Source organism: Passer montanus, unplaced genomic scaffold (genome assembly GCF_014805655.1).
Source record: "Passer montanus isolate IOZ18808 unplaced genomic scaffold, ASM1480565v1 scaffold4, whole genome shotgun sequence".
NCBI lineage: Eukaryota > Metazoa > Chordata > Aves > Passeriformes > Passeridae > Passer > Passer montanus.
In genome coordinates, this window is record NW_024368818.1 from 8,509,957 (window position 1) to 8,526,265 (window position 16,309).

The window sequence follows — 16,309 nt, forward strand, 5'->3', positions numbered from 1 at the left end:
CTATAATCCCAAAGCAAACTGAGCGCCTCATTGAACAGTGGAAGGAATAAGGAGGCTGCCAGATTTTCACATTATTATTTATACAGCTTTAGGATCACAGAACTCCTCTTCAGTGATGCAAGTACTCTTCCTTCACCAGTTTTAATTCATTCCAAATGTATATTCTTCTCCTGCATTCTTCTGTTGCTTTGTTCCCCAAAGAGAACTTATACTGAAAATCATATAAATCACCACAGAAGTGATTTCATTTTTGTGTCTAGATGGAAAATTGTATTCAGGGTTACATGCATATGTATAGCCAGGAACCAGACAGTATAATTCTGTTTTTCTACAAGTTTTAGAAGTTTTCCACATTACTAGGGAAAAACTTGGAGTGCAGAACTTTGGCTACATCTGAGAGTAAATGATGGTGAGTAGCACTGCTGGGAAAGTACTCAGTTAACTGGAGTTTACACTGAGCCAAGGTCAAACAAGCAGTTATGCTACAATCCCATTTTCCTCACAGTGCAGCAGCTGTTCTACAGGTGTCCTCCTAAGTGCAGGCATTCAGTGGTAAACACCAGCAGGAGTGACAGTATTACAGCTCAAAGAAATGAAACAGATGGATTTTTGCAGGCACTGAGCCCAGAGGGGTAATGCCTATGGTTCTGAGGAACAACAGGTACACAACAATTCTCTCCCTTGCGGTAATTATTTGTATGTGAAATCCTTGAGGCATTATTCTTGAGGGAGCTATACTTTATTAAATGAATGTGTGAATACTGCAGTATTTCCAGTATATGATAAGGTGTTGGCCCATACTTACAAATGACAAATAACACAGTAATTTAATTTGGAGTTTATGTTTGGTTTTTTTCCTTTTTCCTTTTTTTTCTTTCCTTTTCTTTCCCCTTTCCTTTCCTTTCCTTTCCTTACCTTTCCTTTCCTTTCCTTTCCTTTCCTCTCCTTTCCTTTCCTTTCCTTTCCTTTCTTTTCCTTTCCTTTCCTTTCCTTTCCTTACCTTTCCTTTCCTTTCCTTTCCTTTCCTCTCCTTTCCTTTCCTTTCCTTTCCTTTCTTTTCCTTTCCTTTCCTTTCCTTTCCTTGTCCTGTCCTCCTGTCCTCAGATCAAAACCACTGGATACTGCTTTAAACCAAATACTATTAAATCTTTATTTCAGTTTTCCACACCTGAAAGCCCCCATCTGAGCAATAACACAACAGCACAGTGTTACAGCATGAATGTTCTAGGTCCCTTAGCACCAGCATGCTAACTAACCACATGCTAGAAGCAGATATGCAGTAAGGTACAGCTGACAGAAACATTAGCAGATGTGATCTCATTCTGGTTACTGTATTAGTTCATCTTTTATCAAAACAGGAACTTAACTTCCCCTGAATTTCTGTTTCTTACATTTAATATGGATACCAGAATGATGCATAGGAACTGCAACAACACACTGACAAGTTCATGATTGACTTATGCCAAAAATACCTACTTCCAGATATTTCCTGTATGACCATTAAACACAGAATCCAGTTAGGCAATACTTTTATGCTTCATGCCTTCTAGTTTCTTCTTTCCCAAGTATATCAGTCACCAAGCACTAGATTGCACTTGCAGTTACACAGCAGAATACAACTGGGTAAGGAAGTCTAAGAATTGGAACCATTCCTTGGTGGAAGCAACACCCAGTCTCCAAAAATAAGTTGTGGGGGACAGAAAACAGTGGCACACAATATTCATTTGTAGATAACAGACTAGACTGCCTACAATAATACTTGGACAAAGTCAGGACTACATCAGACATAAATCCTTTGCTGAGCTCTGGAGCAGCGATACTGAAATCTATATTGTGATGGTGCTGGTGTGACTAAACAGGGATACAGAATATTCAATATATTAGCCACTGGCAATGATGGGATGCACTGCAGTAATTTGTTTTACAGTACCAGCTCAAAGGCTATGTTACAATGAAGAGAGCCAACAGAGAACTGCTTACTTTGCCATGGCTCGTTTTTCCTGGTAACACCCCATGAAATACAGATTTTCCATTAGCATCTCCCTCACAGTCCTTGTTCCTCTAGTGAAACAATGACCCCTTGAACACAGTCACTGGTCTCACTCAATCTTTTTTCATTCTGTTTACCAGTCATTTATTTTTTGTTAATATCCTCTCTTAAGGCTGTCAAGATACAGAGAAAATCTCTCACCCATGCCTATGTCACAGAACTCTACTATATTAGTAACTATTGAGGCTTAACCTAACTCTCAGATAAGAATGTTAATCAAACAGACTAAAGCAATCTAATCAGAAATTGTTTAACTCTGTGGGGCCCATATCCCAAAATACTTAAAAGATACCACAATTAAAAGGGAAAGAAGGAAATCTGTTTTTTTTTTACATGAGACAAGAAGATCACCAAATGGAAACAGTGGCTGATCCAACTCCATTTAAACAAAGGAGGTAAATGATGTCATGGCTAGTCTGTGATGTGGCACCCCCACACATCATGCTGGCTTACACTCCAGCTGCTTACACTCCATTAAACAGAACACTCCAACACTGCTCAGACTAGCAAATAGTTTGTTCAAAAAAGAGATTACTGCTCAGACTAGCAAATAGTTTGTTCAAAAAACAACAACTTTGTGACGCAGAATATAATTAAGTTGGATTTATTTTAAATTGATGCTGTAAGCTAGTATGGATTGTTGTTTGCTCCTACATTGTAAAGCTAAGGCAGTTAGCATAAAGGTATCTCAAGTGCAGCATATTAGCTCTCTGAAGCTCATAAAACCTTTTGTTAACCCCAAGAGCAAATTTCTTTTGTTGTGGCCAATCCCAAAAGAGCAGCTCATCATAAAGGTTGTAGGTCTCTTTCAGATGTCCTGTCACATTTGAAAGTTAAGAGAATGCTGAAGAGCTTTAGCATGGCACAAAGCTTCATTCACATCCATTCTCAGGAAGAAACCCAGAAAAACATATATTAGGGAGCAATTTAAGGAAAAAATATTGCATATTTTGTTAAACAGCACACCTTCTCTGTTATACTTTTTATTTAATTCTTGATTTTATTTAGCTATAATGGATTTAGTTTTTAAATTACTTCCATTATAGAAATAATTTAGTCATAAAATTAAACATTTTGGCACCCAATCCAATTGCAATTCAAAGTAGCTCCAAATTCAACACCAATTTAGGTTGCTCAGGGCATTGTCTACTGTAGTTCTGTGTATCTCCAGATATACCTCCACAAATCATATATTTCCACAAACATCTCTGGACAATATGAGTAATGTTTTTTAATTTAGAAGCTGAAAACTAGACAAGTGTTTCAAATGTGGCCTCAGAAGTGTAGAAGAATTAATAACTGCCTTTGGCCCTTAGTAATGTCATTAGGAATTTTGCATTTCTATGATGTCTTTCGATACACATTGGTTTCAGTTTTATTATTCTAGCAATATCTTAATGTCTTCCTTATTTGATGGATTCTTCTGTTGATATATCCAAATCAGTACTTTTTCTCAGCGTGATAAAATACATGAATACACATGACAGAATAAATCTTTTTCATAGCTTTGTAATCTGCATATCTGAAGAATGAACAATATTTTGTTTAGTTCTAAATTATTTATTGCCTTTTGCCTGATATAGAAGTAATTTCAATTGCTTACTTTATTGCATGGGATAATGAAATATTAGAAATAATACTGAAAATGTTAATTATAGAAAACCTGTAAGAAAACACATTGTGTGTATAAGGAAAAGCACATACAACACTTTGAAAAAATATAAACCTCACAGGAATTTTGAAATTCAAGTTCAGATGTAGAGAACAGATTTCTCATTGGATCACAACTCACAGAGTGACTGTGTAGAATTATCACCACAAATATATCAATATGCCTTTGCATATTCTCCTCCATGTAGGGGCACACATTCTAATTTAGCTGCTATTTATAACACTCAGCTGAATACACTGGGAAACATTATAGAGCAGGAGGGCATTTATCATTCCTGCCTTTAAGCATCACTTATGCACCCTAAACAGGGGTCTAAGCTTCCCATCACTCTTAACAACAATTCTACTTTGACTCAAGGTTTGGTTTCTTTTTTCTTCAATTATGTACCTTGCTAAACATTTAGAGACAAAGACCACATCAAAAAGAATTCTACTAAGAAAAAAAATCAAAAAACAAAATGGACAAAACTCAAAATCTGAATGCCTTTTTGTTGACTTCAGTTTTAAAATTCAGTCATGTCTGTTTACAGAATTGCTGAGTGCACTTTTATCCTGCTCTGATTGCTTTATTTGACTGTGAATTCCCAAGAGTAAAACTACTGCACACTCAACAGATAAAGAAGGGTTTAGTCAAGAATTATTCTTATGACTCTTTTCCTTCACAAACTAAATTTGAATTGACAGCCTTGAAACTTAAAAGGCTCTAAAATTTTAAATATTTTTATATATTTGCAAAGGGATACAATATGAAACTGCTATAATTTCAAATTCAGTAATATGGCAGCTCCTTCAAAGAGAGAAAGATAGGTCAAGATGCGGTTACATTTCTGCCTTCCCCCAAAGAAAAGATTGCTAATTAGGGATGATGCTCACATGCGCAATGGAAATCTTTTTCTAATAAAAAATGGACTTATTCTTTTAATACGTCTTCAAATGATATTTGAGAAATAGTTACAGCATGTTACCACTGATTTTGACCTATTAAAATCTCAAAACAGGACATGAAACATTTTGCAAACAGCTACACCAACCCAGTTCCCAGCAAACCATCTAGAGGTTAAAAAAGATCCACAATCACACTGCTTTTCAGTTACAAAGCTGTCTTACTGTCTTACTACTCCACATAATTTATTTCTATGTATGAACTTCTAACTATGAAATCAGAATTACAAAAACAGTAACGGATTTTGAATAGATTGCTTACTTTTAGTAGATAGAATATTTCTGTCAGTGTAGTGGTGATCAGAACAGCAAGTTACTGTAACCAAGGGCAAGTCCTGCCCAACCAACCCAGTGGCCTTTTATGATGGAGTGACTACAGCACTGGGCAAGGGAAGGGTTACAAATTTGGATTTATGAGCCATCTATCTGGATTTCTTTGACATGGTCCCTCACAACATCCATCTCTTTAAGCCAGAGAGAAATGGATTTGATAAGTAGATTGTGAAATTGATAAGAAATTATCAATTATCCAGAAGGTGGTGATCAATGAGTCAGAGTCCCAATGAACACCAGTAACAACTGGTGTCCCCCCAGTGGTCCATACCGGAACCAGTGTTATTTAATATCTTCATTAATGACATAAAGGGATCAGGTGTACCCTCATCAACTGAAGGACAGGATGCCATCCAGAGGGACCAAGGCAGGCTTGAGGAGTGGGGCCCTTTGAATCTCTTGAGATTTAACAAGACAAACTACAAAGTGCAGCACCTGGGTCATAGCACCCCCTGGTATCAACACAAGCTGGGGATGAACGGATCAAGAGCAGCCCTGCCCAGAAGGGTTTGGGGGTGCTGGAGGGTGAGAGGATGGACATGAGCTGTCAATGTGCACTCACATCCCAGAAAGCCAAAGTTGTCCTGGGCTACATCCAGTGGTGGGCAGCAGGGCCAGGGAGGGGATTCTGCCCCTCTGCTCTGCTCAGACCCCACCTGCAGGGCTGCTTCAGCTCTGGGGTCACAGCACAGGGAGGACAGGAATTGCTGGAGCGAGCACAGAGGAGGGACACTGGGATGGTCAGAGAGATGGAACACTTCTCCTATGAGGAAAGGCTGAGGGTGTTGAGATTGTTCAGCCTGGAAAAGAGAAGGCTTCAGGAAGACCTAACTGCAACCTTCAAGTACTTGACAGGAACCCTACAATAAAGATGGAGAGAGACTATTTACAAGGGCATGTGGTGACAAGACAAGGAGGAAAGGCTTCAAACTGAAAGAGGTTAGATTTAGATTAGATATTAGGGAAAAAATGTTTCCTGTGAGGGTGGATGAGGTATTGGAATAGTAACCCAGAGAAGCTGTGGGTGCCCCATTCCTGGAAGTGTTCAAGGCCAGGCTGGATGCAGGTCTGAGCAGCCTGATCTAGTGGCAGGTGTCCCTGCCTATGCCAGGGGGTTAGAATGAGATGGTCTTTAAAGTCCCTTCCAACCCAAACCTCTCTCTAATTCTATGTTGTCTTAAAAAAACAAAGGAGATTGATGGGATGAACCTACCAATTGGTGCATTAGCATGTGCTGCAGCTTTCTCATTTATTAATGGATGGAATTTAAAATTACCAGTTTTTGACAGAATAACATAAGGACTCATTTTCATATGTGAATGATAATAACATCATTTTCTACCACTTGTACTAAAATTAACCTTTTTTGCTTGAGCTTTTGTCAGACAAGACTATCCATTTTACTCTGCTTTCCCTTTTGCAGACAGCTCTGTCCATGATAAAGGAGATACAGTGAAAAACAAGTTATTAGAAAGAGAGCCATCTACACTTTTAATTTTGACAGATTAAATGCATAAAATTGATTAATATTTTATCATTGCATCTTTTCAGCTTTCTTCCTTTATTGTGAAAATGTATCTTGTAGCTTAAAGAGAAAAATCAATGTGTGATCATTATTTTATTGGTTTAAATAAAGGATATCAACTACAGCTTTACATCTTCTACAATATATAGCACAGCTTTTTGTAATTTACTAAGTATATAAATACTATCTTGCATTCATAGAAGAAATACAGAATACTAAATCTAGGAGTTTTTAATTTAAACCTAGGTTAGGAAAAAATATAATTTTCTTTAAAATATTATAATTTATCAGAGACACAATATCTGTAGAGACAATGACCTGGGTTTATCTTCTTTTATTCAACACTTCCTATAAGTCCTTTTATGAGTAATTTTCTCCTGCAATAAACATTTTATAATCAAAGAGCTGAATAATTGGTTACTGCTATGATAAGGGATGCTGCTCAAACTTCTAGTTACAAGGTAGTATTTCATAATTTCAACAAAACAGCCATTCTCACAAAACATGCCTAGAATTTCAAGAGTTTAATGAACAGCCGCTGAATTCTGTTGAAACAAATTACTTTTCTCAACAGTTAAGCCTCATGTGTATTAAAACGCCCATAACTTGTGGATGCCTCAGTTTAACAGAGCACCTAACACTCACTAGAAATAAGCTTCAGCAGCTCACAATGAAATGCAGGTAGTGCTATTTTCCCTTTTCCAATGCTGCTTTTTAAAAACTGTTTTTCCAGTTTTTCGTGCAACTGTTTTTTGTGCAAAAGGCATGCTTTTCCAAAACTTGACATAAGTCCAGCTCATTGGCAACCAAAAGTATTTACCTTTTGAAATAGCATAGTTTGCAGATTTAGTGCTAAACCCACTGTATTTTGGAGGAAAACACACATTTCATTACAAAAAAAAAGTTATGTTTAGTTTTGAGCATCACAATATATGAATGATATTCTGTAATTAGAGACTGTCCCAAGGAGGGCTGCAAATATGGTGAAGTGCCTGGAGGAGAAACTGTATCAACGCATGAACACAGTTTTCTGTAGGAGCACAAAAAATGCTTCAGCTTCTACTTTAATTTCCTTGGACATTAGATCTTATTTCAATGGACAACTCCTATTACCCGCCCATGTCCAAAACTTTCATCTCACATTCTCTTTGGTCCCTTGTTTGGATGGTGCATCTTTACAAAGCACTACGACTCTGTATCAGCCATTACTTCATCAATGCAATCTATGTGAGACAGTGATTAGAAGGGACGTGATAAAACAGCTGCTAAGAGCTTCAAATTTGCCTATTAAAGACAAACAAAACATTTTTTTTAGTAGTACTTGCAAATTTCCAATTTTTACCAAGCAGTTATCAATTAAATATAAGGTCTTAAAAGACATATCCTGGCTGATAAATTTGGAACAAAGTGAAGTAATTTTGCAACATGACGGGAACTGAGGGAGCCAATTGAGGATCAGTTCCTTAGCAGATAATGTTAGGTTGCAGTTGTATTTTTGTTTTGAAAGTCATGACAGCTAAAGAGGAGAAGCCCAGAAAAACAGCAGAAAAATGCTAATTCTTCAGAATAATGTGGAAATTTGAACTAAAATAATGGAATGGGTGGATTTAAAACACATTACTTTTACAAATTTTTGTGCTTCAATATTAGCATACTAAATCTGGAGTACTCTGCACTGCACAGATACCTAGGCAACAGCTGTTCAAATAGAGAGTCATGAGAGGAACAATAACAAGGTGGGGAACCAGCCAAACTAATCCATCTGAATCAGCCTCTCCTGAAACTGTAAAACACTAACCATTAAGCTATTGTCCCTGCTGCAAACTCTGCTAAGGCAATGTATTGAAAACTAAGTGTGATTACTTGGACTGGGATAGGCCTTATATGGAGTGCCCAAGTGGATGAATAGCAGGACTGAGCATGACTATTCTGGATTTGGACAAGATTTATTATGTGAGTTCTTTAACCTGGTGAAAATTGAGAGGACTTGACTCTCTCAGTTTTCTAAGAGCAGCCTTTCTGCGTGTTATCAGTGAATGAAAATTTAGTATCTCTGCCTAGATGCCTGGAGTGCGAAGGAGAAATGCTGGGTTTTCTATTCCCATAAGGTTTTATAGTACATTCAGCAGGCAACTTCCGAGAGCTCAAACCTCATATAGCTTGGGCATCCAATCCACCTTTCTGGGGAACTAATTGTTGAAATGGAGGAGTAGGGCTCCAAAACAGGAACAAAGTCATTCTTCCTTAAACAGTAAATGCCCATTAAAATAGTAAAAATCTTATACTAGGTGATCAAACTGGTATTGAAGTTAAATATTACTACTGTAGATTTTACTCAGGATGGAGAGAGAAAAGAGCACAGCACCTCAGAAAAAGATAAGTCTCTTGAAAAAATATAAAATTTAACTTCTTTATATACTAGGAATACTTTTTAGATAAATGCACAATTTTCACAAAACCTTTCATAAATTATGCAACTGAAAACTTTCAGTATTCATAAACATTTCCTTGATTAGAACTCTCAAACTGGTGCTTATAATTCTGAGGTCAGAATGTACACTGCAAGACTTCTAGCAGCTTTCTAACCCAACAGTCATCCAAAGGAAGAACTGGTTTTGTAAATTACATAAAACCAGCTGAGTCCAAAAGAATGAAATATAAGGTCTTCTTGGAATAAGAAGAGTTTGGGATTCCTTTTTGAAAAGGTGAAATTAAGCTCTTTATTTAGTTCTAGTGGAAACAAAAATCAATTTCCAATTTGTTGACCTGAAACAATTTTTAAGGTTGCTATTCAGCTGACATTTGCCTGGATTGCTGTTTTGCCTCTTGACAGCTGCAGTTCTGAGTCTCCTCTCTCCTTCTCTCCTGCTGGTATCCATAGCCATGAGAAGACACTTATCTAGAGACTGGGATGCATTTAATACCATTATATGCTGATGTGTATTATTGCTGAGCTATGATCATGAACCACAGGAGAGAGGGAAACCATACAAAGCATTTAGGGTGCCATCATGAGCAAACTCACAGTATAAGGACCAATAATTAAAACTTATACAATGACCACTGATGATTTCATATCTTAATGTTGGTAGCAAATGTATCACTGTAGACAGATAAGCTGAAGCACAGTATTATAAAGTTCAATGTCAGCACTGCTAATTGAAAGTATTCAGAACTCCACCTTAGAAGAATGTTCAATATATAACTTTTGTTTCAATTTAAAGCAAAAGCTACCATCCAAATATCAGAATTTTCACCTGGGAATAAATTACCTATTTACATAAGGTCTGTCACCATGACAGTACAAAGCAACACATGCCTCTACTGCATTTTGCATATACAAATTTCTTCACACTTTCAATAGGCAGTTTTACTTTTTTTTTTTTTTAATTTTGTTTTTTACTGAGTAAATTCAGACCTGAAAGATGCAACACCTGTTGTTTTTCTGCCTGTTGTTGTGTAATGCTCTCAGAACATCTTTACACTTCTATAAATTCTGCTATAAATATTTTACCATCTGGCCATATTTTGTGTTCTTCCCCATCCCCATTAAATGCTTGCTGCAGTTGCTTTTATTGTTTTCTGCACTGGCAGCAAACCTCTTGACAAGACAGCTTTTAACTAATAGTCTAGGCAGAGACTTACTCCATCCTTAGTTCAGCACAACTTTGATCTTTCAATGTCTCCTATTTCATCTTAACAATGCCTAAATCAAACCTTGTCAAACAGTAAAGTGTAAGTCAATATCTTACAACCAATGAAACAGAGGGACATAAGAGTAACTAGAAAAAAGCTTATAAAGTTGGTCATATAAAACTAATCTAAAATATTGCATTGATTGAAATATAAACCAGAAGATAATTTTCAGAGTTATGAGATATCTTTATTGAAGCCTTTATTGAATTTCTGAATACTAAATCTAGAATTAACTACTGATTAATTACATTTATAAAATCAATAATGACAAGTCACAAAAAAGAAAAGTTAATTAAAAAATGATCAAGACTAATCACGAAGGTGTAATGGGCACAATCATGATTTGGAATCACATATAAGGAAAAAGATGATTCAACTGAAATGCATAATTAGAAATAATCAACATTTTTATAATAATATACAATATAGAAATATAGAAACTGTATTTTAGATGTGATTTGACTAGAAGCTTGAGATGCAAAACAGACTGATACTTTATTATTAAGAATTTCTCCAAACACAACTATATTACATATTTGACATTAAAGAAATAAAATGAGACAACCAGCAGGTGTTATCACTAATAATAATTTAACATGATTTACTGCTTATGGACACAGTCAAGTATCTACTGTAAAGCTATGCCTTAATAATCTTTCTCTCTCTTATAATAAATAACTATTAAAAACTGTAAATGAGTCCTTCATAATAACTCATAAAAATGACTAATCCAAATGTACCATTTTGACAGTAGTTTGAGAAATGAGAAATGAATATTAGTATCATGGTAACGCAGCAAATATAATGAAACACATTAGTCAATAGCTGACTGGAGTAATAAATGGAAATAAAAACTTTTGGGATATGTGTGGTTGAAAATAATCTGTTACTATTAACATAAAATTTCATCCTGTTACCTCTGCATTGTGACTTTGTATGGGAAGTGCACTCCACACAGAAGCTCAAACTCTAATCTCAGACTTCCATTAAAAATAAATCATATAAGTAAGGAAAACTGCACTCAGTTTGGTCACAACCAAATGAAAGTAGAAGTTGCAAACAGTAATGTACTCTTGAAGCTTACAAACACAGTGACTCACCACAAATAATGTTTTTTTTTAATACTAAAGGCTGTAATAGTCAGCAAAAAGAGAGATGGGACTAAGTTCAACCCCAGTTATATGACCAAATAACTTCTGAACATGCACTGTCACTTGTTGCTATATGTATTTATATTTTTTTTCTGTTTTGTACTTTAAACTTTTTTGGAAGTAAAGGATGAAGAAAAAATAAGTATTTGTCAACAGAAATGGTTTGCATAAAAAGAATCTTATTAACACTTCAGAGACATTTATTTGACAGTTTCTTTAGAAAAAGTAAAGCCTAGAAGACACATAGCCCTCAAATCTTTCTTCTGAATCTGACAGTTAACATAAATGTTGACAAAAAACTTGGTATCCAATTGGACAAGATGTGTTAATCAAGATCAAAACCAACAGCTTTGTATTTATTGCTGGAGGCAACAAAGATCTGTCCTTTCTAAAGTAGTCTTCCTCTCTTTCAGGTTCTCACAGTTTTCTCTCTATGTATCCAACACAGATAAGGAATCTGTTTCCTTAAATACTAATTAATTTAGATAAATTATTTTGTCTTTGTATTACTTTAAATACACCACTTCTGTCAATCAAAATATATATAGATTCACCTTAACTAAAAATTAACCGCTTTACTGTCACACTGTGGATAGACACCTTCTCTTATGTGCCCTTGAAAACCCTGAGAATGCAGATCTTTTCATTACTTTCTTCCAAAACTAGATAGCTATGAATTTCTACTTCACCTTTATTAGAAATGCTTCACTTATGTCTTGATAGGCATCTCTCTACCAGATTAAAGAGTGTGTCTTGACTTAAATGTAAAGTTTCATCTGGGTAAAAAAAGTCTTTTTCCCCCACAGCTCTCCATAAAGGCTAATGACAAAGATATAAACCTTTTGTGAAGTAACCAACAATAATATCACATTATTCCTTGATCTTTAGATTTTTATATACCTTTTCACACATCTAAAATTCTTTTGGACCTGTGTTTGTAAAGGTCTACTGTAGTGGAATTTACATAATATACTGTGTCACTGAATACCAGCACACTGAGTAAAAAAAGACTCTTTAAAATTACCTGTATGGCAAGTGCTCGAGCTACAAGACTTCTAAGATATTGCAAAGGATCTTCTGGACCTTCCCACTTACTTTGCCAGGCAACAGGACACTGAAATAAAAAGATATATACTGAAAGTATCAAATCCATTGTCATTTCATTTTAAGTTGGCAACTTGAATAAAAATAAATAACCTGGAGATCAAATATATCTACAAAAAAAAAAAAAGGCAACACCAGCAATATAATGACCAAGAACATACAAGCACAAACAGAAAGGTTGTATTCCTGCTAATTCTTTGTGTTGATGGAGCCACAGTGTTGATGGAGAACTCGCAAGAACTTCTGCTATTCAAAGAGGAAACATCAGTTGGTTCCATAAATATTTCCAATAAGCCTTAAGAGCATTATGTCTTGAGAAATCACAATGTCATCTTTCAGCTGCAGGCAGTTTCCCACTCCTTTGCTGCAGCCCATTCAGACTTCAAAACATAGTTTTGTGGTTCTGTGATTAAGATAATCTGGTACAATTCCTCTGCATGATTATTTTCTCATCACCTTACAGCTCTTGTAGAGCAACACCTGAGAAAAAAATGCCTGCAAGACTTCCCCGTATAAATTTCTCATTGACTTCAAAAAGAAAGACTTAAAAGGGCATCTGTTAAACTTCCTCCTTATAAAATAAGGATAGAAACACTAATTTTACCTACGCCACAGGAACCTAAAGCACACTGGAAGTGACTGCAAGATTCTCCTACTAATGAGAAATAAAATTAATATAAATCAGTATCTGTGGAATATTGTACACTACTGAAGATGCTAAGCAGAATCAACAGTTTATACTATTTAATATTTACAGCTGCATTTTACAGGAAGTTTCCATTCTAATAGTGTATGTACTGAATTGATATTGAAAATCTGATCCCAGAAGTTTGCAAAAAAAGGTATCTTTCAAAGTGAATACTCTGTGTTTACCTTTCATAGATAAAAACCAAAACATAACTAGATTCAAGGATACTAATTAAAAATTAATTCAATAAACTAGAATACATACAAAACAATTAGTAAAGGACAGTTAATTGCATGGGGTTTTTCCTAATTAGGATTTTTTAAAATGATTTTTTATTTGAGACCTTGCCTTTTTGCAGCCTCTTCTACTAAATATGCATTTACAGGGAGCTCATCAATCTATCACTTACAAGGCATTTGCCTAATGTTGTTACTATATCACTCTAAATTACTTTAAGTCTAAAGAAATTGCTGAGCTAATTATTATTATGCAAGTGTATCTCAGAGGTGCTTATTCTCTTTTTGGCTGAGGTGGAGTTAATTTTCTTCCCAGTGGCTAGTATGGGGCTAACATAGCAAATACAACACAAATGCAGCACATTGCTGAAGCCTTTATAAGTCATACGTTTATTGAATTTTACATTTCTATTAGTAATCCAGCAGTTTCTTCGGGTGCTATAATCTTAAAAGAGCTACAATCCTAGTGGGTTTAAAATACAGCTTTTGAAAAATAATCTTTTGCTACAAAAACCATGATAACACTAAACGAGAAGAGTGTATAGAAAACACATGAAGAAAATCATTTTAAGGTGATAAATTGAGTGAGGTTTAGCTGCCATGCCAAGAACGTGGCATTAGCCTCTCTGGAAGACTGCTGAAAAAATATATGGTCACAATCCAATGAAGTGATCCATGTCAAGGAAAGTGGGTAAGTAAGCAGATGAAATGACAGAATCACTGGTCAATAAATCAGGAAGCACTGAACCAATGCTTGTGAGAGGTTAAAATGAACAGAATTTAAAAAAAAAATTTGAGGCAGTGATCAGCTTCACAGCTCCTGCCAGTTCCAATACAAGTGTGCAGTTTAAGCACAAAAGCAAGCCATGCTCTCTTGCTCAGTAACAAGAAATACAGCTGTAAGGACTAAAGAACGGCCATTACATGTGTACCTTCCATTCACTATGACTTGGACTTAGTGCTAGTTTCTACCACCTAGTCAAAACATGTTTTAAAAGGCAATGAGATTGTTAACACAAAAACTTAATTTGTTCTAACTGTACAGAAATTTTGCTAACAAATGTTGTCATGTGAATCTGAAAAGACAACAAATTTAATTATTGTTTTGATTAGAATTTGATTTATCAATAAATGCATAACAATCTTTTTAACAGCACTTGTTTGTCACATGAAGATAAACAGGATGTTAATAGGAATTATTGTTCATTGCAGAAGCAATCTCAATATCTATGCATTAGCATTGACAGAATTTATCTATTGCTGGAGGCGAAACAAAACCAGAGTTTCATGTCACAACAATGTTTGACTCTCTTTTAACTCAATTATCTAGATATTAATGATAGAGCATGTAAATTTCCTGTCATTAATTGTACCAGTTTATAAACATGCCCAGTGTGATGCCAAAAAAGATGGAGAAAGTATAATGTAATTTAATGAACATATAATTCTGACTGATTTCTTGTATATCAAGAATATAGGGTGAGATAATAGGTTGGTATGCTAGGCACAGCTTTTCTGCTGAGGTATGGTAGTACTCCATACTGAATAAATGCAAGGAGAACTGTTATTACAATTTAAATTTTAAGAAAATGTAGAAACTAAGTAAGGGGACAGATTGACATATTCTACTGGCTAATGTATTTGACTTATCTAGCATGATTTGGTATTTGAAATTGAAATAGTATTCCACAACTTCTAAACTTACAGAATTTGTCTTTAAGAGAAAGCTTGATAAGCGAGTAATACATTCAGAAGATTCTGCAAATACTTCTAAAAATTTTACAGAAAAAATGGTTTTGTTTTAGAGTTTCTATCTTTAAAAGAACTGCATTTTAGCGTCTTTATCAATAAAAAAATTTAGAACATGAAAATGAGTTTTAGTTCAGTTTCCTTGGGTTTTTTCAATGCTTATTGTAATATATATTCATTACAAAATTACTTACTTTTTGGTTTAACAGAGCAATTGCTAGACTTTGTACTTCAGAACTCAGTAGTGAGGTGCCTCTGATGACTTTACTTAAAGAAGCAAGTGACTGATGGACGCTCTGCACAAGGCGGATGGCATTGAAGTGTTCCAGGCTAATGAACGCTAAGATTGGAGATCCTTTTTGTTCTGCAGGAGAAGACACCTTCTGATGGATCAGGTTGGAATTCTGAGAAAGAGCGTGGGATATCCAGTTAATAAACTCAGGGAAACTATGGTGTTGCACAACACCTTATTTGCTTAATTAATGATATTTCATATGACCTTGTTAGCTTTGAAGTAGTAGCGATATCATCCCTTTTCTGACACTGAATTAAACTTACAGTGATACTCCCAGTGCTGTCTGTGACGTGTTCAATGAAGGCACCACTCTTCTGAAACAAGTCTGTCTACCCAGTTACTTCAAAAGTACTCGAACTGCTGAAAAATCTTCACTTAGCTGAATCACTTCTTTTAGTATTTCTGTTAATGTGTTAACATAAAAAGCAGTGATGTACTCAGCACAGCAAGATTTTACTGGGTAGCGTAAACTATGCTGCCAGTTCTTGCTTCCTGAGACTAGTTCAACATAGAATTGAATTAAATACAAAATAAATATCATTTTATGTGTAAATCTTGAGTAAATTAGACTCTGAGAAGTACTGCTGCCATTTTTTACTACTTACTTCCCTTCCATTAAAGCCTGAAAATTTATTCAATAATTCCAAGAGATGGTGCAATTTTGCGAATCTTCATATGCAACTTATTAGGTAAATCTATTTTTGCATGTGTTTGGAAACTGCCAACCTGTAATGTGGCAAGATGCTGCAATGAATTCCAGTGACAGAATTAAAAACTTATTGGAAAATTCTGTAAGGCACATATGTAAAAAGTAAACCCTAGCCTATGGGAAAAAATGTTTTGATATTTCAATTTCTAGTAATTTAGTA

The 16,309-nt window shown here is 35.3% G+C and overlaps 1 protein-coding gene across 2 annotated transcripts in view; it reads right to left on the reverse strand.

Moving 5' to 3' along the window:
- The window catches only part of DYNC2H1 (dynein cytoplasmic 2 heavy chain 1), a 145,427-nt gene that overhangs the window by 14,578 nt on the left and 114,540 nt on the right, over window positions 1–16,309 (reverse strand). For both annotated transcript variants that reach the window (XM_039718294.1, XM_039718295.1), the window contains exons 84-85: window positions 15,340–15,549; window positions 12,393–12,482 (exon numbers count right to left, since the gene is read on the reverse strand). In XM_039718294.1, the coding sequence (XP_039574228.1) occupies window positions 12,393–12,482; window positions 15,340–15,549 (300 nt within the window). The remainder of the gene's footprint in view (window positions 1–12,392; window positions 12,483–15,339; window positions 15,550–16,309) is intronic.